General features: G+C 39.6%; 2 protein-coding genes across 3 annotated transcripts in view; one reads left to right on the top strand and one right to left on the bottom strand.

Annotated features, from left to right (window-relative positions):
- The window catches only part of Marcal1 (SWI/SNF-related matrix-associated actin-dependent regulator of chromatin subfamily A-like protein 1), a 198,029-nt gene that overhangs the window by 48,148 nt on the left and 123,055 nt on the right, over positions 1–26,826 (top strand). Inside the window, exon 5 of the mRNA XM_068366961.1 lies at positions 629–735. Coding sequence (XP_068223062.1) covers positions 629–735 — 107 coding nt within the window. The remainder of the gene's footprint in view (positions 1–628; positions 736–26,826) is intronic.
- Positions 22,641–26,826, bottom strand: part of LOC137634258 (uncharacterized protein DDB_G0283697-like) — a 70,559-nt gene continuing 66,373 nt past the window's right edge. The window contains exons 4-5 of one of the 2 annotated variants that reach the window (XR_011042496.1): positions 23,836–26,323; positions 22,641–23,179 (exon numbers count right to left, since the gene is read on the bottom strand). Coding sequence is in view for 1 of the 2 variants with exons in the window: in XM_068366541.1 (XP_068222642.1) it covers positions 24,655–26,323 (1,669 nt within the window). In the remaining variant the exon portion in view is untranslated. Of the gene's footprint in view, positions 23,180–23,651; positions 26,324–26,826 lie in introns of those variants that run through there. The other variant, XM_068366541.1, reaches the window with a different exon arrangement.

Below are 26,826 nucleotides of genomic sequence, written 5' to 3'. Positions count from 1 at the left end.
AATGTTGCTTCAGTAAAAAGTACAGTTTTAAGAAATTTCTAATATCCAACCATCAGTTTTTTCAAGTGGCCTTTCAACTATTGTATTAGATAAACTTTTATGTTCATCTCTTCAGAACCAATTTCATTGTAGGTCATATTTACTGTGATTGATTTGCTACATTTTTTTTTTAGAGTAGGTACAGTATTACAGTGTCATGATATATTGAATGTGTTTTCAAATCTTACAGAATAACAAATTCAGTCTTCACAAAGATAGTGCTATGACTAAAGAAAAAATGTGATAAAAAAAGATGAAGAGTAATCATGATTATTAAATTCAGGAAAGGAATTCTGTTTATATTTTTGTATCGTATCTTTTTTATCTGGAAGTTTGCATTTAGTGCGGTACTGTATACATTACTTAAATTTCATTTTAGTATCCCTTTATCCCTAGAAACAATGATTTTTGCCTTTTGCTTTTTTTATCCACTACCTTTTTCATAACTAGTGCCAATTTAGGATTTTTTTCTATTTTATTTTAATGATAAATTTCTCTTTATAAACATAAAGGTTATCATGTGTAAAAAAATGTCAGCATATATAGAGTATTAGGCATGCATTCTTACCCTTTCGTTTTTCACCAACAGACCTTAGAAAGTGTTGCCAAACAGATGCCTTCATCTAGTGTGGATTTGTTTGGGTTAGACCCAAAATTGCTCGATTCCCTGATGCCTTTCCAGCAGGATGGCGTTTGGTAAGTACTCATTCTAGTCTTGAAATATTTATTGGTGTGTAAGACAACTTAAGTTATATAGTACAGTGACTCATATGAGTTTCATTTGAAAATTTAGTTTACAAATTATAATCACTTCATAAGGTGGCACCAAGTTCAGCACATTCTACTAGAGCTCACTGCCCCATTGTATTCTGTTCAATTACGTACAATATACTGCATCAAACATCACAGCTAGTGTAGCATAAGCAAAGATAGCATTACTTATGCATCTAATGGTACTAATATGAAAGTGTTATGGCTGTTGATACCAGACTGCAGTACAACAATTAACGTGATTACAACAATGTGTATGTTTTGTGAATATATGTTTTTCAATATTAAACTTACCCGATAATCATGTAGCTGTCAACTCCGTTGCCCGACAGAATTCTACGGAAGGGATACGCCAGCGATCACTATACTAGAAGGGGGTGTACTCACCAGCGCCACCTGTGGCCAGGTACTGCAGTACTTCTTGTTGACACCACCTCAATTTTTCCTCTGTCGTGCTTCCGGCAAGACCTATATGGATACGCTTATAATTTTGGAGTCTTGTTCACGGTTTTTGGTGAAGTATTGCTCTAAGATTTCAGCTTTCGCTATACTGGAAACTTTTCTATTAGCTTAGATAGCTTTTATATTGTTTTGATTAATGGTTAACGATCTTTTGCTTTATTTGGAATCCCCCTTGACTAGCTCTTTGATTCAAGATGTCCGACCTTTCTCAAGCCCCTCCCCAAAGACGATGTAGGACTTGTATTAGGCGTATTCCGAAGGCCTCGGTTGATCCTCACACCGCTTGTTCCGACTGTAGGGGAAAATCCTGTCAGTTGGAAGATCGATGTGAGGAATGCGCCGGACTTTCGGAACTTGATTTTGTTCGATTCCTTAAATATACCACTAAGTTAGAGAGAGAGAGAGTTAGGAGGAGTTCGGCTCGCTCTTCGCTTTATTCCTCACCTCATGATCCTCAACCTTTTCCTCCCCCTGTAGTGGCTACCCCCGAACCTACTATTTGTGCTCAGCCTGATATGTCCGATGTTTTGCGTGCCATTCAGGCTTTAGGTGATAAAGTGGAATCGGTAGTGAGTGACCACAAGTTCCTCTTGGCGGACGTCAAGGAACTTAAGGTGAAAAGTGCAGTGGGAAGTGGTAGTGCCAGTGCTGTGCCGAGTGCTAGTGTCAGTGTCAGTGTTGTGCGTGAGGGTACTTCTGTGCGTGCCAGTCGTCCTCCCAGTCCGGGACCTCTTGCAAGCTCCCAAGCCCAGGGGAGAAGCAATGTCGAAGGGCAAAAGGGTTCGGCAGGCCTTGATCGGCGCACAGAAGTATCCTCGGTGGTTGCGGGCGTGTCTTACAGAGACCGTCACTTCCACTCGCAGACGATTGAGCCTTTATTTTCCTCGTCTGCAGAAGAAATTTCGGGGAGAAAACGCTGGACTCAGGTCTCAAGACCTCTTAAACGTAAAGTCCAGACCTCACGAGTTCAACAACCCGGATGCAGTCATTGGGTTAGCTCTGACTCACCGCAGTCATCAGGTGACTGCACACCTCCTAAGAGAGGTAAGGCGATGCCTCAACAGACCTCATCTTCTGTTAAGGCTTTGCCTCAACAGACCTCATCGTCTGTTGATCCCAAGATGACTTTGCTGCAGTCCATGCAGTCGCAGCTTGCGGTCTTAATGCGTGAGTTTCAGGCAGAGAAGGTTACACCTCCTCCTGCGAGCGCTCCTCCTCACCGCAGTCCAGTCTGCCAGACGTACGAAGTTGAGGTTCCTCAAGCTACCTCCATGCGTGAGCTACCGCGTTGGGAGTTGCCAGTTACCAGCGTTGTGCAGCAACCTCCACCTTCCTTAAGGCAACCTCAACAATGGGAACAGGAGTCTTATGCCTTACAACCTCCTCTTCCTTTGAGGCAAGAGTTTCTTGCAGTTAGACCTTCTTCGAGGCAGCAACCTCTTGAGGTACGACAACCTCTACCATCCTTGAGCCAGCCACCTCAGCTCTCGCAGCTGCTACCTCCACTTTCCTCAAGGCGAGAACCTCAACTCTCGAGGCTAGCACCTCAAGAACCTCAACTCGTGAGACAGGAACTGCGTTCTGCGCAGCCGCTACCTCAACTCTCGCAGCTCACACCTCAAGAACCTCAACTCGTGAGACAGGAACCTGCTACTGCGCATCCACCTCAACCCTTGAAGCAAGCGCAACTCTTGAGACAGGAAACTCATGCTAGGAGTCAACCACCTCAACGCAGGCACCTACCATCTTCGCCTCTACTTGACCAGTCTTTGCAGCCTGACCCTCAGGTTTTAATACAGTCGCCTCTCACCACACTTGCTCCTCAAACCGCCGCAGAACCTCTTCCTTCCCAGCCTCATGACTTTGTCATTACCAGCCCTCACCCTCTTCAACAGAGACTTGAGGATGAAACCGCAAGTGTTTATGCACCCGCTTGTCAGGATTCTGCTGTTCAGCACACCGCTGTAACTTTACCTCTCGCTTCGCAACACTCAGGTGATGAGGTTTCTGAGGAGGAAGCTGCGCACCTAGATGATCCCTCTTCGGACGTGGAAGAACCCAAGTCTTCTCCACCCTCCATTGACTTTCGCAAGGTCCTGGCTCTTTTCAGAGAGGTTTACCCGGATCATTTTGTTTCTGCTACCCCTCGCTCTCCTCCATCTGAGTTTTCTTTAGGCATGCAACCTGTTAAGTCGGCCTATACTAAGCTCGTCTTTGCTAGATCCTCTAAGAGAGCTTTAAGAATGTTAGGGGATTGGTTGCAGTCCAAACAGCAACTAGGGAAGACTTCATTTATGTTCCCTCCTACTAAGCTGACTTCTAAGGCGGGCGTATGGTATGCCACAGGAGAGGAACCAGGCTTGGGAATCCCTGCCTCTGCCCAGGCTGACTTCTCAAGTTTGGTTGACTCTCCACGTAGATCGGCTATGAGGCGCTCTAAGGTCTGCTGGACCTTTTCCGACTTAGACCACTTCTTAAAGGGTGTATTTCGCGCCTTTGAGATTTTCAATTTTCTCGACTGGTGCCTGGGGGCCTTGAGCAAGAAGACTGCCCCTGCTGACAAGGACTCAGCCATGCTTATAATGTCCTGTATGGATAAAGCAATTCGGGATGGGTCCGGCGAACTTGCCTCAATGTTTGTTTCAGGAGTACTCAAGAAAAGGGAACAACTTTGCACTTTTCTTTCTACTGGCATCACCTCTTGTCAAAGGTCTCAGTTACTTTTTGCTCCGCTTTCTAAGTTCCTGTTCCCCGAGGAGCTTATCAAGGAATTGTCTGCGGCCCTTATTCAGAAGGACACTCATGACCTTGTGGCCTCTTCAGCTCGTAAGGCTAAGGTTGCTCCTTCAGTTCCTAGAACTTACCGCACCCCAGTGGCCGATACTCCTGCTACAAGATTTATTCCGCCCTTTCGTGGCAGAGCCCCCAGCCGAGGAAGTACCCGTCCAGACTCTTTCAGGGGCAGGTCTAAGAAAGGTTCCAAGACTTCAAAAGGCAAACACTGACTCTCCTCCTCTCCAGACAGCAGTAGGAGCCAGACTCAAGATCTTCTGGCAAGCTTGGGAAAGAAGAGGTGCAGACGCCCAGTCTGTCAAGTGGCTAAGGGAGGGTTACAGGATACCATTCTGCCGCAATCCCCCTCTGACCACTTCTCCCATCAACCTCTCTCCCAACTACAAGGAAAAGGACAAGAGGCTAGCGTTACACCAGGAGGTGTCGCTCCTGTTACAGAAGAAGGCAGTGGTGATAGTCCGGGACCATCAATCCCCGGGCTTCTACAACCGTCTCTTTCTGGTGGCCAAGAAGACAGGAGGTTTGAGACCGGTGCTGGACGTCAGTGCGCTCAATGCTTATGTCACCAAGCAGACGTTCACTATGGAGACGACGAAGTCGGTCCTAGCAGCGGTCAGGCAGGAGGACTGGATGGTCTCGTTGGATCTGAAAGACGCTTACTTTCACGTTCCTATTCATCCAGACTCCCAACCTTTCCTGAGATTCGTTTTTGGAAAGGTTGTGTACCAATTCCAAGCCCTGTGTTTTGGCCTAAGCACAGCGCCTATGGTGTTTACGCGTCTGATGAGGAATATTGCAAAATTCCTCCACTTAGCGGACATCAGAGCCTCCCTTTATTTAGACGACTGGCTGTTAAGAGCCCCCACAAGTCGTCGCTGTCTGGAGAGTCTCAACTGGACTTTGGACTTGATCAAGGAACTGGGTCTTTTGGTCAACTTAGAAAAGTCCCAGCTCATTCCCTCCCAATCCATCGTTTACCTGGGAATGGAGATTCGGAGTCAAGCTTTTCGGGCTTTTCCATCGGCCCCAAGGATCAGCCAAGCCCTAGAGTGCATCCTGAGCATGCTGAAGAGGAACAGTTGCTCGGTGAGACAGTGGATGAGTCTAACAGGGACCCTGTCATCGTTAGCCCTGTTCGTCGAGTTAGGGAGACTCCACCTCCGCCCTCTCCAATTCCATCTAGCAGCTCACTGGGACAAAGATTTGACGCTCGAAGCAGTCTCTATTCCTGTCACCAAAGAGATGAAGACTACTCTCTTGTGGTGGAAGGCCAACATCCTTCTCAAGGAGGGTCTATCGTTAGGGATTCAGACCCCCAATCTTCATCTCTTTTCGGACGCATCAGACTCGGGCTGGGGCGCGACCTTGGACGGACAGGAATGCTCGGGAACATGGAACAAGGAACAGGAAACGCTCCACATCAACTGCAAGGAGCTGCTGGCAGTTCATCTGGCCTTAATGAACTTCAAGTCCCTCCTGTTAGACAAGGTGGTGGAGGTGAACTCCGACAACACCACAGCCTTGGCTTACATCTCCAAGCAGGGAGGGACCCATTCGAGGAAGCTGTACGAGATAGCAAGGGACCTCCTCATTTGGTCAAGAAGTCTAAATCTCACTCTGGTAACGAGGTTCATTCAGGGCAACATGAACGTCTCAGCAGATCGCCTCAGCAGAAAAGATCGTCATCCCCACGGAATGGACCCTTCACAAGAGCGTGTGCAACAGACTTTGGACCTTGTGGGGTCAGCCTACGATAGATCTGTTCGCCACCTCCATGACCAAGAGGCTTCCTTTGTACTGTTCCCCAGTTCCAGACCCAGCAGCAGTTCACGTGGATGCTTTTCTGCTGAATTGGTCCCATCTCGACCTATATGCATTCCCGCCGTTCAAGATCATCAACAGAGTCATTCAGAAGTTCGTCTCTCACGAAGGGACACGGCTGACGCTGGTTGCTCCCCTTTGGCCTGCAAGAGAATGGTTCACAGAGGTACTACAATGGCTGGTCGACGTTCCCAGGACTCTCCCTCTAAGAGTGGACCTTCTACGTCAACCTCACGTAAACAAGGTACACCCAAACCTCCACGCTCTTCGTCTGACTGCCTTCAGACTGTCGAAAGATTCGCTAGAGCTAGAGGCTTTTCGAAGGAGGCAGCCAGAGCGATTGCCAGAGCAAGGAGGGTATCCACTCGTAGAGTCTACCAATCCAAGTGGGAAGTCTTCCGAAGCTGGTGCAGAGCCAATGCAGTTTCCTCTACCAATACCTCTGTAACCCAAGTTGCTGACTTCCTATTACATCTAAGGAATGTTAGATCTCTTTCGGCTCCTACGATTAAAGGGTACAGAAGTATGTTGGCTTCAGTTCTCCGCCACAGAGGTTTGGATCTTTCCTCCAACAAGGACCTTCAAGACATCCTTAAATCTTTCGAGACTTCTAAAGAACGTCGTTTATCCACTCCAGGCTGGAATCTAGACGTAGTCTTAAGGTTCCTTATGTCTCCTAGGTTAGAACCTCTCCAGTCAGCTTCCTTCAAAGACCTTACTCTCAAAACTCTTTTCCTCGTGTGCCTTGCAACAGCTAAAAGAGTTAGTGAGGTTCACGCCTTCAGCAAGAACATAGGGTTCACATCCGAATCAGCAACATGTTCTTTACAGCTCGGATTTTTAGCTAAAAATGAACTTCCTTCACGTCCTTGGCCTAGATCGTTCGAAATTCCTAGCCTTTCCAACATGGTGGGTAACGAGCTAGAGAGAGTTCTTTGCCCTGTCAGAGCTCTGAAATACTATCTTAATAGGTCAAAACCTATACGAGGACAGTCAGAAGCCTTATGGTGTGCAATCAAGAAACCTTCGATGCCTATGTCCAAAAACGCAGTTTCGTATTATATAAGGCTTCTGATTAGAGAAGCTCATTCTCACATGAAGGATGAAGACCTTGCTTTGCTGAAGGTAAGGACCCACGAAGTGAGAGCTGTAGCCACTTCGATGGCCTTTAAACAGAACCGTTCTCTGCAGAGTATTATGGATGCAACTTATTGGAGGAGCAAGTCAGTGTTTGCATCATTTTATCTTAAAGATGTCCAGTCTCTTTACGAGAACTGCTACACCCTGGGACCATTCGTAGCAGCGAGTGCAGTAGTAGGTGAGGGCTCAGCCACTACATTCCCTTAATCCCATAACCTCTTTTAACCTTTCTCTTGAATGCTTTTATTGTTGTTTTTTGGGTTGTTACGGTAGGCTAAGAAGCCTTCCGCATCCTTTTTGATTTGGCGGGTGGTCAATTCGTTCTTGAGAAGCGCCTAGGTTAGAGGTTGTGTAGAGGTCCTTTAGTATGGGTTGCAGCCCTTTATACTTCAGCACCTTAGGGTTGTTCAGCCTCCTAAGAGGAACGCTGCGCTCAGTAAGGAAGACGAACTTATTAAAGGCAGAGTAATGGTTCAAGTCGACTTCCTTACCAGGTACTTATAATTTCATTGTTATTTTGAATAACTGATAATATGAAATACGGGATACTTAGCTTACTTATAGTCATGTACACTGGTTTTCACCCACCTCCCTGGGTGTGAATCAGCTACATGATTATCGGGTAAGTTTAATATTGAAAAATGTTATTTTCATTAGTAAAATAAATTTTTGAATATACTTACCCGATAATCATGATTTAATTGACCCACCCTTCCTCCCCATAGAGAACCAGTGGACCGAGGAAAAATTGAGGTGGTGTCAACAAGAAGTACTGCAGTACCTGGCCACAGGTGGCGCTGGTGAGTACACCCCCTTCTAGTATAGTGATCGCTGGCGTATCCCTTCCGTAGAATTCTGTCGGGCAACGGAGTTGACAGCTACATGATTATCGGGTAAGTATATTCAAAAATTTATTTTACTAATGAAAATAACATGTTTTAATGCTAATGATGACACATACGTGATCTATTTATATCAAACACGATTATATATGTACTCTAGTATACTAGTTCACAATATATTTAAAGTAAATTACTCAAAGGTTTGAAATAGAGTTTTATACCACAATATACTAGTTCAAAATATTCTGAAAGTGAATTGCACAAATTTTTGAAATTTATTACACTATCTGATTAGGCAATACAATCTGATTCATTTTTACTGTTTACTGTTAGCCAGCTGCTTCTAATGGGAACTTGCGTATGGTATTATCTTTACTTGTGATGTTATTTTAAAACTGTTATACAGGTTTATTCATCCAATCCTCATGTAAGCTATATAGTGTATACCATTTCACATTCATAGCTGTTTTTAAGTTGTACTATCCTTCTGTTTTATACACATATGATATATTTTGGCAGTAAAGAATACCAAGCAAGGCGAGAGACGAGAAGGACTATGACAAAGGCTAAGCTAATTTTTGTTGACCTGTGATAGCCTAGGTCTGAAGGGCAGGAATTGCTATTGATGCTATGATAAAAAAAAAAATATTTTGTATAAAACAATAGTGTATCCGATGAAACAATGGATATGTTTCATAGATATTTGGTTACTAATGATGATATATTTACTTATTATTGTAAATTTATTACACATGAGAATGGTATATAAGTACACAACATTTATAACCAAATTACTGTTCTCTGGTTTAATATTCACTACAATAGCAATCTGATAAGGTAATGTAAGCAGAAAGTACCATAACTAACCTAACCAACCCTTGACACTTTTTTAATATTGGTTAGCTCCGTATCCTGGCTTTTGGTTTGGGACATTTTGGATTCACAAAAATAATAAGAATCCTACTATCAAACAGTTTAGCTCATTTATATTGTATTTCTGATGATAGAAAACACAGGTAAGAGGCAAGGGTAACTCCAAAGAAAGCTGAGGCTAGCCTATCTTGGCCTATTTTAAATTAGATTAAGAAGATAAGAATTTATGAAGTTTCGATAAAAGAAAAGACAAAAACTGCTAATTAAGCTTTGATAAAAGTTATAGAGACTTATTTACTGTAAATCTTTCGGCTACAAATTTTTTGTTTACATTTGGTAGATGCATCACAGCTCCCATATAGGAATTATATTATTTTGATTTTCATAGTTTCATTTTATCATTCGATACTTTTTCCTGTGTGGCCTTTTTTCAGGTATAGTTATGTTTACATGTCATAAAGTGTGTGTTTTATGTCTCAGATTAGGACTTTAATACTCTATTGTATTAGCATAGGTGTGAGTTACTGCTGTTGCAAAGGGTGCAGGTGAGCAGTAATCCGAGGACTGAACACCAGCATGGTGAGCCCATTTCCTGTTGGTATAAGAGAGAATTGTTCCCTGGTCCATGAGCGTACTACTCTGGACAGATCTGACTGCTTGGTTGGTAACTTCATGGCCAGTTTGAGATCATGAGAAGGGTGTAACAGCTCCAGTGTTTCATCAACACCATACAGTAAACAGAATGGTTTTGACCATTACATCTCAATTCGTTTTGGAATTTTCTCAGTGATGTGTAAGACCATGTGACATTTACCACTGTTTACACTGTGAACAGGTGAACTGCTCTTCTTGGAAAAGAAACCAACTTCTTAGGTGGTAGAGGGGGAGGATACACAATTGGCATACTGCAGAGAGAGATGCTCTCTCAGTATAGTATATTGTATCAAGAGGAGATCAACAGTCTCTCTTGTGGATCAATTATGGAGGATGATGTCCCTGTGACTGTGTCCCCAGTAATTCTAATTCCTGTTGAGTAAACCCCTCTGCCTTCTTGCTCCATGAGAATGGCATTGTTTGTCTCCCAGACCTCAACTCTAAGGATAGCTGGTAGGGAGAAGAAGAGTGCATGTTTCTCCCTTCTCTCATTTCCTCTGAATCTGTCTTCTTTCTAGAAGAAAAAGAAGGAGAAGGAGAAGAGGAAGATGTCAAGGAAGACTGATCACAAGATTCAAGCTTTATGTCTTCTCCTATGAGATGATGACTCAGGCTGTGGAACCAGTGTGTACGTACATGGTACAACTTGAAGATTACCTCTGCCTCTTTCCCGAGTTACAGTACTCGGATATCAGAGGGTGGGAAGATGTCACAGGGTAATGTCCCCTCATTTATTATTGATCGAGAACTTGCAGGGAGAGAAACCAGTGACCAGTCTCCCATGGGGCTTATACAAGTACCAATACATACATTCCCTTGCTCATGTGCTTGGAATTATGATCCTTTCTTTGCTTATGATCGGCCTCCTCATAGCTCCTACTGCTCCGGAGAGATTCCCAAGTGCAACTGGGACAAGATTGGCTCTCTTCTGACCATTCATAGAGGGGCTCGTACACGATACGAGAAGTTTCCAGGCACATGAGCAAGCGGAAACGTTGTCGTCTAACTACTCCTGACTAGTCTTAGTATTACGGCCTGCAGGTGCTCCAAGACACTCCCACACACGTATGATTTGGATGATGGTACTTTGTCACTTGGATAAACAGTTCCTGGATCACCTGGCTATGCATGGCTCTATGTTCCCTGGTTACCATACTCCTGAATCACTTGGTGACCATGGTCCTAGATCACTGGATGATCAGTCTTATGTCACCAGTCCCCACTCATGCTGCGTACACCTACAGGTCCCCACTCGTACTGTATATACCTCCAGGTCCTCAGAGGGAAGAGAGATTGTTGTCTATTAGGTCTATTATTGGCCTCTTCTGGGTACAACCAAAGTTCCATTCTAGTCCTAGAGCATACTTGCTTGAAGAGGAAAAAACAATCCATTCCAGAGGCATGTATGCTCGCTAAGCCTTGTTTGGGCTTCCAAAAACTGGATGTTCTTCTATGCACCATGCCACGCTCTCTGTGGTGCTGAGCACCGAGCAGGACCGATCATGAGTGAAAGGATATTCTGTCTCATCCCTCTGTTGGTTGTTCGGATTAGCTCCAGACAGGAAGCTGTTGCTTACAGATATATAATTCCATTTGTAGTTAATATTTGTATTTATTAAATTCACTTGTGTTAGTGATGAATAGTTATCATATACAGTGTATATATGCTGTCTGAATAAAGATCTGGCTGTAATTCAGTAATTTTAGTCTTCTGGAAGTGTTTCAAACGTTTTAGATGCTGTCTGAGCAAAGATCCTGTAGTAATTTTAGTCATCTGTATGAATATATATTTGTATATATATATATATATATATATATATATATATATATATATATATATATATATATATATATGTGTGTGTATACATATTTAATATATATAAATATATTTTAGTATATACTGTATGCATACACACACACATATATATATATATATATATATATATATATATATATATATATATATATATATATATATATATATATACAGGTATATATATATATATATATTTTTTTTTTAAACATGTAACTTCCCTGGTAGTTACATATATATAGCTTAATCCCGCTGATTCGTCGCGCGCACGGCAGAAATTCAAATTTCGCGGCAATCACCGCCAGGTGAGCAGGTGGTCATACCTGAGCGCCCTCTCAGTAGGTAACTGGAACCTTTCCCAACATTCCTCAGAAATTCCCTGCCGTTGTTCGAGACAACACGTCGGAAATTCATCTCGTGGTTTACTTTATCTACAAATTTGGTGAAGTACCTATTGTTTGATTATTGTTGATGGCTTTCACTGCTTTTTTGGATTTTCCCTTTTGACTTCACTCGGTTTAGATAGACTTTGTTGGTTTTTTGACCTGGACTGTTAGTTTACTATTTTCTAGTTTACAAAAGGGCTGACTCTAATTAGAAGGTGTGTTAAAGGATGCAAGACTCGAATGCCTAAAGCCTCGCTTGATCCTCACTGAATATGTAAAAGTTGCAGAGGGCATGAATGTACTGTACTTTTATTGACAGATGCAATGAATGTGAGTCTTTATCTGATAGAGAGTGGAAGGAGTTTGATCGCTATGTTAAGCGATTAGAGAAGGACAGGCTTAGGAGAGCTAGATCGGCTAGTGTTCTTTCTAATAGATCCTCCGATAGTCATGTTCCTTCTAATGTGCTTGATACTAATATTCCTATTCCTAATCCTAAGGCAGTAGTACCAGACCCCGCTAAGGTGTCGGAGGTAAGTGAGCCTTCTTTGAAGGATGTGTTGGCTGCAATTTCAGCCTTAGGTGCACAAGTGCAATCCCTTACTTCGGAAAAAGAAGTGTTGTGGGGGACAGTGCGTGGGTTGCAACGCAAGTTTGTGAATAGTGATAGTGCAGTGGAGGGTGCGTCAGTTCGTGTCTGTCATACTCCTAGCCCGGGACCTCTTTCATGCTCCCCAACCCCTGGGAGAAGTAAAATTCGAAAGGCTAAGGGAGATGAGAGACGTTAAACAATGAACGGACGTCCCCTCGAGCGATCCTGTTGACGCATCCCAGGACACTTCCCCTCACCGCAGGAAAGGCGAGATGAGGAAGTGTTCGTCCTCGACCGAGGACACAAGACCTAGACGCGGTTGGCATCAACCTCTTCTTTCAAGGCCTCTCAAGAGACGTAGGTCTCCTGCTAAGTGCCAGCAACCATCCTGCAGTAACTGGAGCTCGCCGGAAATCTTTCTATCAAAGGAAGACGACATGTCAGCACCTAAGCAGTCGCGTAGGGCACATAGTTCGTCGGAGGAAGAAGACGCACGCTTTACTTCTTTGTACGCTTTTCCCCCTCCCCCGGATTGGGAGATGTCGCAAGGGCTTTTTCCTCCTCTTGGCTAGACAACCCCAGTAGACGCTCCCTTGCAGCGGTCAGAACGCAGTTCAGGTAGCGATAGGAATCGCAACGCTCCCTCGCAGCAGTCTAGACGCGTGCAGGACGCGCCACAAGCGTCAGACCTTTCAGAACTAAAGAGGTCAATTATGTCCCTGTTTGATGCCTACAAGTCACAAACAGAGGAGACTCGTAAAAAAGAACCTAATGATATCAACAGGCCAAGGAAAGGAACTAGATCTAACCAAGGCGCGATCGGGCAGCGAGTTACTTCAGCGCTCAACGACGCTCCCTCACAGCGATCGGGACGCGTTACGGGAAGCGACAAGGTTCTGGACGCTCCCGTGTGGCATGCTGGACGCATGTTTGACGCATGCGATCAGGACGTTTCCTCGCAGCATGGTAGACACTCAGTTGTCTCTCCCTCATGGCATGCTGGACGCGCAGTTAACGCTCCCTCGCTGTATGCTGGACGCATGTGAGCATGCTGGACGCAGTGTTGACGCTTCCTCGCAGCATGATGGACGCATGCTGGAAGCACGCAAGCATGACTCTCCTTCAAAACATGCGGGATGTTGGCAGGACGCACGCAAGCGTGACGCTTCCTCGCAACTTGCTGGAATCATGCACGACGTTCCATCACAGCATGATGAAAACATACTGGATGACGAGAATCGACAGGATGAGGGGTGTTTCTCCTACTCATTCTACTCCGGAGATCGCTATCCCCTTAGAGGAAATTTCAGAAGGGGAAACACAGGAAACGCTTCATGCAGCTGATCTTAAGAGATTGCTGGCGGTTCTAGCGGAGTTATATCCGGAGGACTTTACACAGGCTTTACCTCAAAGCTCGCCCTCACAGTTTTTGAAGGGCAGACCCTAGAAACCTTCCTCGTTCAAGAAAATGGTTCTTGCCAGATCAGTCAAGAGGGCTTTCTGAACTCTTAAATGAGTGGGTTTCCAAGAGAAAGGATCTAGGGAAGACCTCCTTTTCCTCTCCCCCTACTAGACTGGCCTTCAGATCCAGTGTGTGGTATGAGACTGGGGAGGTTCTCGGTTTGGGAGTTCCTGCCTCCTCCCAGGGGGACTTCTCCAGACTCGTTGACACCTCACGCAGGTCAGCCATGAGCAAGTCGAAGGTGATGTGAACCACGTCGGAGATGGATCACTTGCTGAAGAGCATCTTCAGAACTATAGAAGTCTTCAGCCTGATGGACTGGACTCTCAGAGCCCTCACAGAGGTCACAGATCCAAAGAACGAGGCACAGATGCATCTGATTGCCTGTCTTGATAAGGCCGTGAGGGATGGGTCCGTCGAACTCTCCGCCCTTTTCACGGCAGGAGTTATTAAGAAGAGGGCTATGCTGTGTTCCTTCCTGTCGTCAGGATTGACCCTCGCTCAGAAATCAGAGCTATTGTATGCTCATTTGGGTAACCATCTCTTCCCTTCTGATATAGTGAAGGACTTGTCGGCAGCTCTTGCGCAACAAGCGACGCAAGACCTTATCACCAGGACTGCCAAGAAAGTCCTCCCGGCTAGCTTTTCAGCCAGGAAGCAAAAGGAAGCTCCTCCCACTCGCCAGCCCTTTCGTGGGAGAGCCCTTTCGAGAGGGAATCAGAGAATTGCTGCTGGAGGACAACCTCGTAAATTCTCAAAGCAGCAACCTAAAACAAGGAAGTGAGCCCTGCAACCTCCAGGCACAAGTGGGAGCCAGGTTATTCCACTATTGGCAAGAGTGGAGCCCAAGGGGGGCGGACGACTGGGCAGTCGATGTCTTGAAGGAGGGTTACAAGATCCCCTTCCTGAGAAGGCCTCCTCTTTCGTCAGAACCCTTAGAGTTGACAGGAACATAGTACTATCCTCTCCCAGGCCATATCCTTGCCTGATTTAATGGAGATTCCACCTGAAACCAAGTTATCAGGTGTACTTGTAGTGGGGAAGGTACAAAAACCTGGTAACTCACACCCTATTAATCGTAAAAGAGAGAGACCTCCATCTCTCTCACCCCCTTGCATAAGAAATATTAGAGTTATGACATCAAATAAATATGATGTTTTGTCTGTTGATGTTTCTGATCAACCAGAAGACAGTCTAAATAAATCAGAAATTCAAGTTGAGGTCCACCATCCACCTCAACAAATAGATCAAAACGATACAAAGAAAAACACAATCGTAAAACCCAACATAACAAGACCATCTCTGAAGAAACCTACAGGAAATAATGTTAGATTAAAAACTGCTAATGGGAAGACCTCATCCAAGATGTCTTCCAGAAATAATCCATAGTTTTCTCCTCCATTTTGCAATGGAACTTTCAGGGTTTATGGGGGAAATTTGAAGAACTGAAACTTCTAATTCATGAACATTCCACCAAAATTGTATGTCTAGAGGAAAGTATGTTTGATGCTAACACTCCTAGTCCTCGAGAGTATGTTAGCTATAGAACACCATATAATCATCAAGCAGGGAGCCATGGCGGAAGTCTCATGTACATTCCTCGAGATGTTCCCCAAATACCTATTTCTATACGTACAACCCTGCAGGCAGTGGTTGTACAAATTGATATAGGGAGGAAATATACAATATGCTCTCTGTACTTACCTCCAAATGAAAATATTTTATATGATGATTTAGCAGAGGTCATTCAACAACTCCCTCAACCATTTCTCTTACTGGGAGATATGAATGGTAGACATCCTTTGTTGGGTGATGTTTTGGCAAAAACAAGGGGCAATATTATCTCATCAATTGTGGAGAATGAGGATGTGGGACTCCTTAATACAGGAGAGCCTTAGTACAGGAGAGCCCACTCACTTTCATGTTCAGACAGGTACCTTGTCATGCATTGACCTTTCAATTGCAAGCTCTAACTGCCTTCTTGATTTTGATTGGAGGACATTAGATGATTGGCATACTACTGATCATGCACCAATCATTATAAACATCAACAAGGGTCCGCCTTTACAAAGATCGCCACGATGGAATCTTGACAAGGCAGACTGGGTTAAATTTTGTGAGCTAAGTGGAACCGAAGGGAGTGCAGAACAGTTTGAAAGTATTGATGATGCCATAGACCTACTGAATGGAACTCTCCATACAGCAGGAATCAATTCGATTCCCAAAACCACCGGACTATTCAAAAATCGACCAGTCCCGTGGTGGTCTTCAGAATTAACAGCCTTGCACAGAGCCACCAGAAAATCTCTTAACTAGATTGCGTAGACGCCGTACGGATGAAAATTTGATAACATACAAAAAGTGTAGAGCACAGTTCCGTCGTGCCATGAAAGAAGCTAGATGCCAATCTTGGGTGGCTTTTGTTTCCTCCATTGATAGTAGAACACCACCAATTTCTGTATGGAGGAAAGTAAAAAAGATTGCAGGCAAATTCACCCCAAACCCACCACCAGTGTTGAAAGTGAATGATCAGTATGTGACTGAAGAAAATGATGTTAGTAATGCCCTGGCTGACCATTTTTCAAATGTATCATGCAAGAGTGTAGCAGCAGCTGGTCACCAGTACAGAAGCATTGAAGAAAAGAAAATTTTAAATTTTGCAACAGGAAGGGAAGAGTCATATAATTCTCCTTTCACTGAAAAATCATATGATTCGGCACTTTCCACTTGTAACGATACAGCCCCTGGACCCGATGGAATTCCATATGCAATGATTAAACATGTACATTTTAATACAAAGTTATTTATTTTAAGCATTATTAATAGAATATGGCATGATCATAGTTTTCCAAGTGTTGGGAACTACAGTAGCCATTATTTTAGCCTTTTTAAAACCCGGTAAGGACAAGTTTTTAGCAGCAAACTACCGACCTATTACATTGACATCTTGTTTATGTAAAATTATGGAGAAGATGGTCAATGCAAGACTGATGTGGTACCTTGAAAAGAAGGGTATTTTATCACCAACTCAATGTGGATTCAGAAAAATGCACTCAACGATTGATGTGCTGATAAGACTTGAGTCCTCTATTTGTGAAGCATTTGCTTCCAAACCGCACCATGTGACAGTCTTTTTTGACCTTGAAAAGGCATATGATACCACTTGGAGATATGGTATACTTGAAGCAATTCATGAATTGGGATTGAGAGGAGAGCTGCCACTATTTATTCAGGCATTTCTTTCATATAGAGTTTTTCAAGTTAGAGTGGGGGAAGCTCTATCAGAGAGTAAGTGTCAGGAAGAAAAAGTTCCTCAGGAGAGTGTGCTGAGTGGAACCCTTTTTGCATTAGCAATTAATGGGATATCCTCAGTCATTCCCCGGGATGTTCTCTCAACATTATTTGTGGATGATCTCTCAATATCATTTGCTGGAGCTAGAATGGCAATGGTTGAGAGAAAAATACAACTCTCAATTGACAAAATTATCCAGTGGGCCGATATGAATGGATTTAAGTTCTCGACAAGTAAAACTACTATTGTCCATTTTTATCATATCCGGGGAGTACATCCAGACCCGGATATATACATTAAAGGTCAACGGATACCATGTGCAAGTGAAGCTAAATTTTTAGGTTTGATATTTGATTGTAATCTTACATGAGTTTCTCACTTAAAAGTGATAAAAGCTAAATGTGTTGACGTTCTGAATCTTTTAAAAGTATTGTCCCATACATCATGGGGGGCCAGACCACAATACTATTTTGAAATTATACAAGGCCTTGATTTTTTCCAAAATCAGTTAAGGATGTGAAATATACTCCTCAGCCACCCCAAGCCGGTTAAGATATTAGATTCAATACATCATGGTGGTATTAGATTGTCCACAAGAGCGTTTAAAACTTCACCTATCCCAAGTCTCCTTGTTGATGCTGGAGAGTTACCTCTAGATCTTTAGTGAATTTCTGCTATTATTCGGTATTGGTTTAGATTGCAAAGACTCCCTAATTCTTTAGCCTTTCAGACTGCAAGCCATGTAAGTCACTCAACATACTTTGAGTTGCACCCAAAATCTCCTCAACCTTATGGGTTTCGGGTGAAACAATTTTTAAACCGTCTTGATATAATTAGAATTAAGGTGCTTCCATTTAAGGTATCATCAATGCCTCCTTGGAAATTACCAGAGATATCTTTTTGTAAATATTTTACTGTTTATGGAACATGTTGAAGAACATAGGGGATCGACTTTTATATATACTGATGGCTCCAAATCTGATGCTGGCATCGGATGTGGAGTACATAGTAATGGTTTTAATTGTAGAGGTGGACTTCCTCTAACAGCTTCAATATTTACTGCCGAACTGTGTGGCATATTAACCGCTGTTGAGAAAATAGCGTTGGAAAAGGAGGGTAATTTTACAATTTTTAGTGATGCAAAGAGTGTCCTTCAAGCTTTAGAAGTTTTTAATTCTAGTAACCTTCTAGTTTTAAAGATTTTAGAATGGCTTTTTATTATTGGAAGGAGAGGTATGATGGTTCGATTTTGTTGGGTTCCAGCACATGTAGGTGTGTGTGGGAATGAGAAGGCAGATTCATTGGCGAAGAAAGCAGCATCAGAGTAGGTGCCAAGAAGGTATCCCATTCCCTGTAATGACTTCTTACTTAACATCAAGAAATTGCTTTGCAATAAATGGCAACAGCACTGGGATAGTCTAGATGGGAATAAAATGAGAGAAGTAACAAATGTCATATCACTTTGGAGGTATGACATGATGCCCCGAAAATGGGGACGTCTCTTAGTCATCTCCGTATTAGTCACACTCGGTTGACACACGAGTTTGTTGACCGAATGCCCCAATTATAATAACTTAAGGAATAGATATTTATTTGAGGCTCGAGGTGAGGGTGCCAGGTTCATCCTTGCCAAGATTCTTGGACATGATGTATCCTACTATGCAAGTGGCATTTTTAGATTTATTTCAGAAGCAGGTCTTCTGAAAACTATTTAACTTTTACAATGACATTAAACTTTTATGGTTTCAATTGAATATTCTTTTATTTTTTTTATATATATATATATATATATAGACTAAATGATATCGGCGTCAATGATCTTAGATGTCAGGATGCCTGAAAACTTTAAATCAATCATTCAATCCCCCTCGAAGCGAAAACGCTATTCAGGGTGAAGATTGCCATATGTCGTATCTAGATATACGTCCCCTGATATACGATATCCTTAAGAAAAATGTAAGGATATTCGCGCCAGGAGTTAGAATTCTGGAGACCTAAAGGTCAATTCTCTGGAAATATCACTGTAGCCAAATATCCCTAAGAAAGCTACCAATAGGAACCTTCCATCAGGACAACATGGCTTGAGCCCAAAAATCTATTTTTGGGTGATATGGCCATGTCGTCCTGATGGTCCCTCCCTTCTTTCAAAAAAGGAGTATACAACTATGTAACAAAAGTCCCCACCCGAAACTAACTCTATCTGCGGCTATCCATGCTTAAATGCAACAAGGAATAGTTACGCCATAGTAGTACTGGTAGGGGATCCACCGGGTAACCTTGATAACGACTCCCCTTCAATTTCGCCACTCTTCCCCCTCAAAGAGTAAAATCTATTCGGGGTGAAGATTGCCATGTGTCGTATCAAGAAATACGTCCCCTTATATTATGCGATATCCTTAAAAGTTATATTAAGGATACTCGCGCCAGGAGTTAGAATTGTGGAAACCTATGGTTAATTCTCTGGGAGTATCACTGTAGCCAAATATCCCTTAGAAAGCTTCCTAAAGGAACGTTCCATCAAGAGGACATGGCCATATCACCCAAAAAAAGATTTTTCGCTTTGCTCATAATCCGTTATATATATATATATATATATATATATATATATATATATATATATACATGCATATATATATATACATGCATATATATATATATATATATATATATAGTATATATATATATATATATATATATATATATATGTATATATATAGTATATATATATATATATATATATATATATATATATATATATATATATATATATATATATACACACACATATAGATATATATATATATATATATATATATGTATGTATTGATAGATAGATAGATATCTATATCTATCTATCTATATATATATATATATATATATATATATATATATATACAGTATATATATATATATACAGTATATATATACAGTATATACAGTATATATATATATATATATATATATATATATATATATATATATATATACAGTATATATATATATATATATATATATATATATATATATATATATATAAATCAAAACAATTTTACTGATTTTTAAACCAATCAAAATAATCAAGCATTTTTCATACTGATTTATGAGATCAAGAAGTGAAAGAAACTTTGAGATGGAGGATGGTCCTCAGAAAATTTTACCTTAATTTTGTAGGAATTTGTAAGGAATGGTATTAACAAGTGGTTAGGTAGCTTATTATGTATGCATGATTCCTTTTGTTATTATGTATTATTTTAGACGCTTACGTGATGCAAATGTATTTGCAAATGGGAAAATTTTTTACTTTATAGAAATTGCATCACAATTATTGCTAACATTTGAAAATTACCGTGGTTAGATAAAATCTTTATAGTATTTTTGTTCATAGTCCTAATTCAATTCGATAAAATCATACAATTATTTTTCCTTTCTCCTCAAGGCCAAAGTTTTCATCTTTCGGTAGGTTGGAGAATGATATTGACTTTTGAATTGTTGAAGATAGTGAATATTGTATTGAGTAATCAATGGATGGTAAAGCAAAGTGACAGGCATTGTGTGTTCATATTGAAAAGTAGCTTCGTTAATACCGTTATTAAAGGGTGGTGCCTTCATACCACAGTTGCTCGGAGACGTTGTTGATAATCACACTCAATCGAATGAACAATAATCAATAAGTTCCACTTGTTCTGTTAGTCTAGTTTTTCACATGTAAGTAGTTCTCTATTATTGAAGTTTTTTCTGCTAAGGATGTTAATAACATTTCTGGCATGGATCTGCTCATTGTAAAAACAATGATTATGGTAACAACAACAATACGGACAATAGTAATACCGATGTTGATAATAAGGATGACGACAATCATAATGATAAATTCTAGTTTAAAGGCTTCCTATTACATGTCCTCTATAAGAAAAGAGTGAGATTTGGAATTTCTATATAAGTAATCACAATGTGTTGAATGTGATAGTAGATCTTTGTATTTATATTTAGCATATCTACCTGTAGAGACGAGAGCCGTCTAAATTTTATTTAGTCACATTAAGAAAAAAATTTATATAAGCATTTCCCTTCCATTAAAATCGGTTAAAGAATACAGAAACCTGTTAATTTTACATCTTCTCTATTGTATCTTTGGGAATGCAAAGGAGCTATGGCATCCTACTGATAATTATTGCTATCATAATCTTGAGCAGTCTAATAGACTACTAAGTCATTTTTAGACTAGATAGGCTTTGATCTTACAGGGAAGGTAAAAATTTAAGAAAGGCCAAATTTAGTAGTTAGACGAGTTGGAAGGAAACCAAAGGGAACAAAAGAAGAAACAGGTTGGAGATAATAGGCGTTTGGTAAATAGAAGGGTGCCATTGAGACACACTAGATAGTATTTCTTTAAGAAATTCGTAACATTGAAAAGTGCAAAGTCATGCAGTATCGATAGAATAATGAATGTCTTAGATCTGAGAGCAATATTCCAAACAATGATTCATCTGTTATTTCACATTAATTAATTGACATGCCAGAGGAATTAGTTGGTACATTTAGAAAGCTCAGTTGAAATTTTAGAAGTAAGTAAACAGGTCAGTTGTGTGATATTTTCTAAAGGTGTTGCTATAACATTCAGTTCCTAGTCCCAATCACTTTAAGATTTGTGATATTTATCTTATTATACATTATTGTAATTAACCAAGTCTGTTTTTTTTTTCACCATACTTGATATCCAAGCTCATATTAACATTTTTTCACAAGATAAAGGACAACTAGAAATGATATTGTCAATAGGGATTAGAATGAAGTTACTTGCGAAGGGCAGGATTATCTACATATGAATTAGTAGAAAGGAAATGGTGGGTTAAAGGATAGGTCCCTAAGATGGAATAGGGAATTAATACCATACTGAATTACTATTAACTGTAATAAGACAAAGGAAATTGGGTAAGAAACTCTAAAAGAATTTAGATATAATGTAGCCATAAATCTAATGTGGCCAGGAGGTTCATGTGCTAGTTCCTGTCGTAGTTTTCAGAGATGTCAAGAACAGGCTTACAATAATCTTCTAACTCAAAGCGGATGTGCATGTATGGATAAAGTAATATAGAAAATTAGTAGTTTTTAAATCTTTGATAAACTTATATCCCACTTTGATGAGAGTAATTCTAATATTATTTTGAAGTGCAAAGTAAGATAGTTATATGAAGAAAGAATATTTTTGCATTTTGCATTGATTTATATAACTTCCTCACCATTCCACCCATATTTACAAGGTGCATGTCTTATCAATTATTTCTTAATTTTTAATTTTTTAATGGTTGACATCAAAATAACAAAGCTTCTGGATTTGAAAGCAATATGAACACCAGATGAGTATAGAAACAACAAATTTTAATATCAAGATTCAATTTTTCTGCTGATTGGGGGATCCTCGGTTTTTTTTTTACGAATAACTTCAGCACGTATAGGATTGTTTTATAAATGACATAGGACTTGCTAGGAGTTACAAATGGCCAGCAGGACTGTAACTATTCAATGAATATTTGTAGGACTCTGTTGGCTCTTTTGCTAAGGAAATAAATGCAAATAGTTGTAGATATCACTGCATTATTCTTAGCATTTTAATTGAAGCCATTTAGGAATAAAACTGAAACAACTGTGTTGAGAATCTTGTTATTGAAAACTAATTTTATTATCTCACTACATAGACTAAAATGGAAATAATTGCACAGATTTACTTAGATTTAAAATACAGAACTTTTTCTTTAAGCTAACTGTTAAATTCACTGAACTGCATAAGTTGAAATATAATTGCTGTTTTATATGTTAGGTTTAAAGAGGAAGTAAAAATTTATTTTTCTTTTACTAACCAAGGCTATGTAATTCATCTAAGTATTTTTCATTATATACATGAACATCTCATAATTTGATTTACATAGGTTAAGCACATACAGTTTCTTAATTTTGAACTGTGGAAAAAATGTAGAAGATACTCTTTGTCATTTGAAGTTGATCACAATACTTTGAAACTAGCTCACTTCATAGATACTGTATTTTGCACATATTTTTACATTGATATATACTTGTTAAGACACTTTACCATAGTAACCGTCATTTAATAAGCTACAAAGGAAAGTGTGTGTACTTATTATGTATGGAACATTGATAACAGATACAGATTGGTTAAAATGTAGGCCTATGTCAGCATTGTAAAAACTTACATTCAAGTATAATACTACTTATTTTCTGATGACCTGTGAAGATACAAAAAAAGATCAGTTATCTCTTTGAATACAGTATACTAATTATATATGTCATAGGTTAATATTTCCTGGAAGTTGTGATCTTGATAGTCCCTACATGCAACACAGATATTGTTTTGGAAGGCAGTTATTCTTACGTGTTCACATTTTAATCTTCATATATTCGCACAATACTTACATGACAATTTTCTTTTTAAATTATGACATAAAAGTGCATTTAGCATTCTTATAAAATTTTTCAGTTTTGAGAATGATTGTAAGATTTTTATTTCTTTGGTTTTCAAGTTGTTTTAGGGTTTCTGATTTTTGGTCCTTAGATCAGTGGTTTGCTAGTACTACTGTACTATATATAAGTCTCTTTAAAACCAAGCACTGTAGAATATGCATGCTAAAGAACAGTTTGTATGTCTGAGGAGGTAAACAATCTCTGCAGTTGAGGTATGCACCTGTTATCACCTGTTAATTTAATATGACAACTAAATCTATCCTTTCCATGCCTTCTTACATAAATTTCTATATATAATTTTGGTTATGACTGTTTTTAGATTTTTCATATCTTATAGGGTAAATAATATTGTTTAGTTAACTCTACAGATAGTTTAAAAGTTTGAACTACAAGAGATAGAAAAAAAGATTGCAAAACTTACCCAATGTCAGAGTAATTTTCGTCCATTGTAGTTTCATGAGAAATTCAGTTCTATTTGTCCTAGTTTCTTTTTTCAAAATATTATTACTGATCTTATGAAGTATCTCAAATTACTAATGGGTTATTTTGAAGAAAGATTTTTTCTTTATCATTTTATGTTACTGTTATCTTCATCCAGTAATGTATTTTTTTTTTCTTCTATCAAGGTTCTTCATGAATGCATGACGTGTTCCAAGTTCCTTCTTATATTCAATAGATTTGTTTGGCATTGTTCATCAGTATGAACTGCTTTTGAATAGAGTAAATTTTTCAAAAACAATTGAGTGATATTTTCTGGGTATACAATAAGGAATATTACACTGAGTCTAGTAACACTGGAAATTTCTTTCCAATGTACCATCCTGTACATAGTACTCGGTATGTAGGTAATTCTAAGAGTCTTGCCTTCTCCATCATTGTTGAAGTTTTATTTCAGTTGTAGGTAAATTGTGAAAGGATCTTCCTAATCAGGCAGTTGAATCATTGGAACTTCAGAAGTTCAAACTTGCAGTGAATGTTTATATGTTGAACAGGTTTACATGATGTTCTCTTCATTGTTTATATATGATAGATCTTTTTTAACATTGTTACTGATTTTAAGATATTTTATATTTTTTACTATTCTCATTTACAGGCTTTTTTATTTCCTTTCCTCACTGGGCTATTTTCCTGGTTGCCCATAGGCCTGTAACATCTTGCTTTTCTAACTATGGCTGTAGCTTAGCTAATAATAATAGTAATAATAATAAGAATATTAATAATGAATTATTATTAGTTTTATTTAGATTATTATTTCTTCTGCCTTGTTTTTTGGCCTTAGAAAGTGAGAAAACCTTTGTAACCTCTTGGACCTCTGCTGCCGTATATTTTCTATGTGATTTTGTATATCACGTGTCAGTTCGGTGGAAGTTCCTTGATCTGGTGTGGTTGGGAGTTTTTCATTCAAGGTAGACTGATTTACTTGTGGTATGTTGTCAGTCTTTTTGCTAAATCTCTTTGGTGTAACATTTATTTCTTGTTTTGTGACTCTTAATTTGGCTGATCCTATGTGATGTTTAGTAACTTGGAGGAAGTTTTGGTTCTGTGTTTGAAACGATTGTAATTGTAGTTCTTCTATATTCATTTTATGTTTTATCTTTCTTACTACTTTAGTCTTACGATTTTGTTTGGCGTAAGATTTATGCAATGTACCAATTGCTAATTTTTTCTTGACTTTTAAGGGCTTTTTCAAATTAAGTGTCTTTTTCTTTATTGAATTCTCAAACTTATTGTTTAGTTTCTGTTCTAATTGTATTGATACAGGTGGGGTATCTGCAGTTTTCTTGAAAGATGTTGAATGATTATTGTTTTGTTCAAATGATATATTTGGGAGATTGGGAATGGCAGTCGCTTGGTATGTTCCCTTTTGTATATTTTTGGTGGTAGATTTTTCAAGAAATGTTTTAGGATCTGAAGAATTTTGATCCTCAGCCATTGTTAGTACTATCTTTGGTAGAGAAGTTCTTGGTCTTGGTTTATTTTTAACTGATTTTGCTTCTCCATTTTCTTTGAATATGATGATCTCATTTGGTTTCAAGTGCTGGATGGGTCCTCGACTATTAATAGTTTCAAATTTTGTGCCATGAAGAAGAGCGGAGTCACTTTTTGATCTTGGCAAAAGTTTAGTGCTTTGATTTCTTTTGATTTGATTATTTGAGGTTTCGGGTATTTTTTGCTGTACCTTTCGTTGCTTTTGAGATAAATTTTTCTTGCAATAATCTTTAGGTTCTTTGTCAGGGGCCTTATTCCTTTCAGCTCCAGATTTAACTTTTTTTTCTGTGTGTTCATTATTTTCAAGTGTTTCCTGGTTGTTGTTGTTGACTTCATTTTTATTCTGAGGTGTTTTTACCTTGAAATAATGACTTAACTTTCCTGCTCCTTTGCCTTCCACCCATCGTGATGTATCAATTGCCTGAGTTGTTTCCTTTACAAGTCGAGGAGACTGCATAGCAGAATCAGAGCTCTGGAAGTTTGATAGTTTTCCTGAAGGTGGAGCAGCACCTTTTCCTTCTATGGATTTGGCTCTTTCAATGGTCATCCTTGGGGATGCCTGTATGTCAGGAAATTTGACCAGTGAGGATGAGTCTGACCTTTCTTCATGTCCAGATGCAGTTCCATCATCGTAGCTGTTGGAACCATGTGAATGTTTCGAAACCCTTGATAGTCTACTGTGATTTGATCTATCATGATCATCCCCATTTTCAGATGGTTCATAACTGTTATCTACCTCTTCATTGTCGCTTTGTTCATAGTTATCTCTGTCATTCAAGAGTTCGTTTAAAGACGAATCATTTCTCCCTCTCACTGGTTTCTTTTTTATGTAGGAATGTTTCTGCCGCTGATTAAACCGAGACCTGTACTCTGATGTGTAACCATCTGATCGGCGAAAGTCTCCTCTCTCTCTTAAACCCCTAGAAGGAAAAGATGGTACAGTCATTGTGGGAGAAAGTTTAATTTACCCTGGTAGGAAAGGGTTGGATTATTTGAAGAAAATTGTAATACTAATATAGAAAGGGAAAATTGGAGATTTGAACATAAAGATAGGTTATTTAATATTTTTTTAAATATCTTTCAATATTAGTGTATACTGTATGTGTCTATATTACAATGCTCAACCAATTAGAGAAATTATTATTAAGGTTAATTTTACTTATATTTCTTGGGATTTGTTAGGCTGAAAATTGTTTATGATTTTATAGCTTATTACCAAATTACAATTTTTTTCTGTTCTTTTGATATGCCAGCCATTTAGGTTTATGGTTCCTTTAGCTATCCCCATTTCCTTACTAGCATGCAAAATTAACATAAACTATTGTTTACAATGTACCACAGCTATTACTGGTTCAAGTACAGAATCTGTTTTTCTCTACCACAGGTGTTTTTTTCCATTGAGTGTTTGTGTTTGCTTGGTAAA

This window comes from Palaemon carinicauda, chromosome 44 (assembly GCF_036898095.1).
Source record: "Palaemon carinicauda isolate YSFRI2023 chromosome 44, ASM3689809v2, whole genome shotgun sequence".
Taxonomy (NCBI): Eukaryota; Metazoa; Arthropoda; class Malacostraca; order Decapoda; family Palaemonidae; genus Palaemon; species Palaemon carinicauda.
This window is presented reverse-complemented; position numbering and strand designations above follow the sequence as displayed.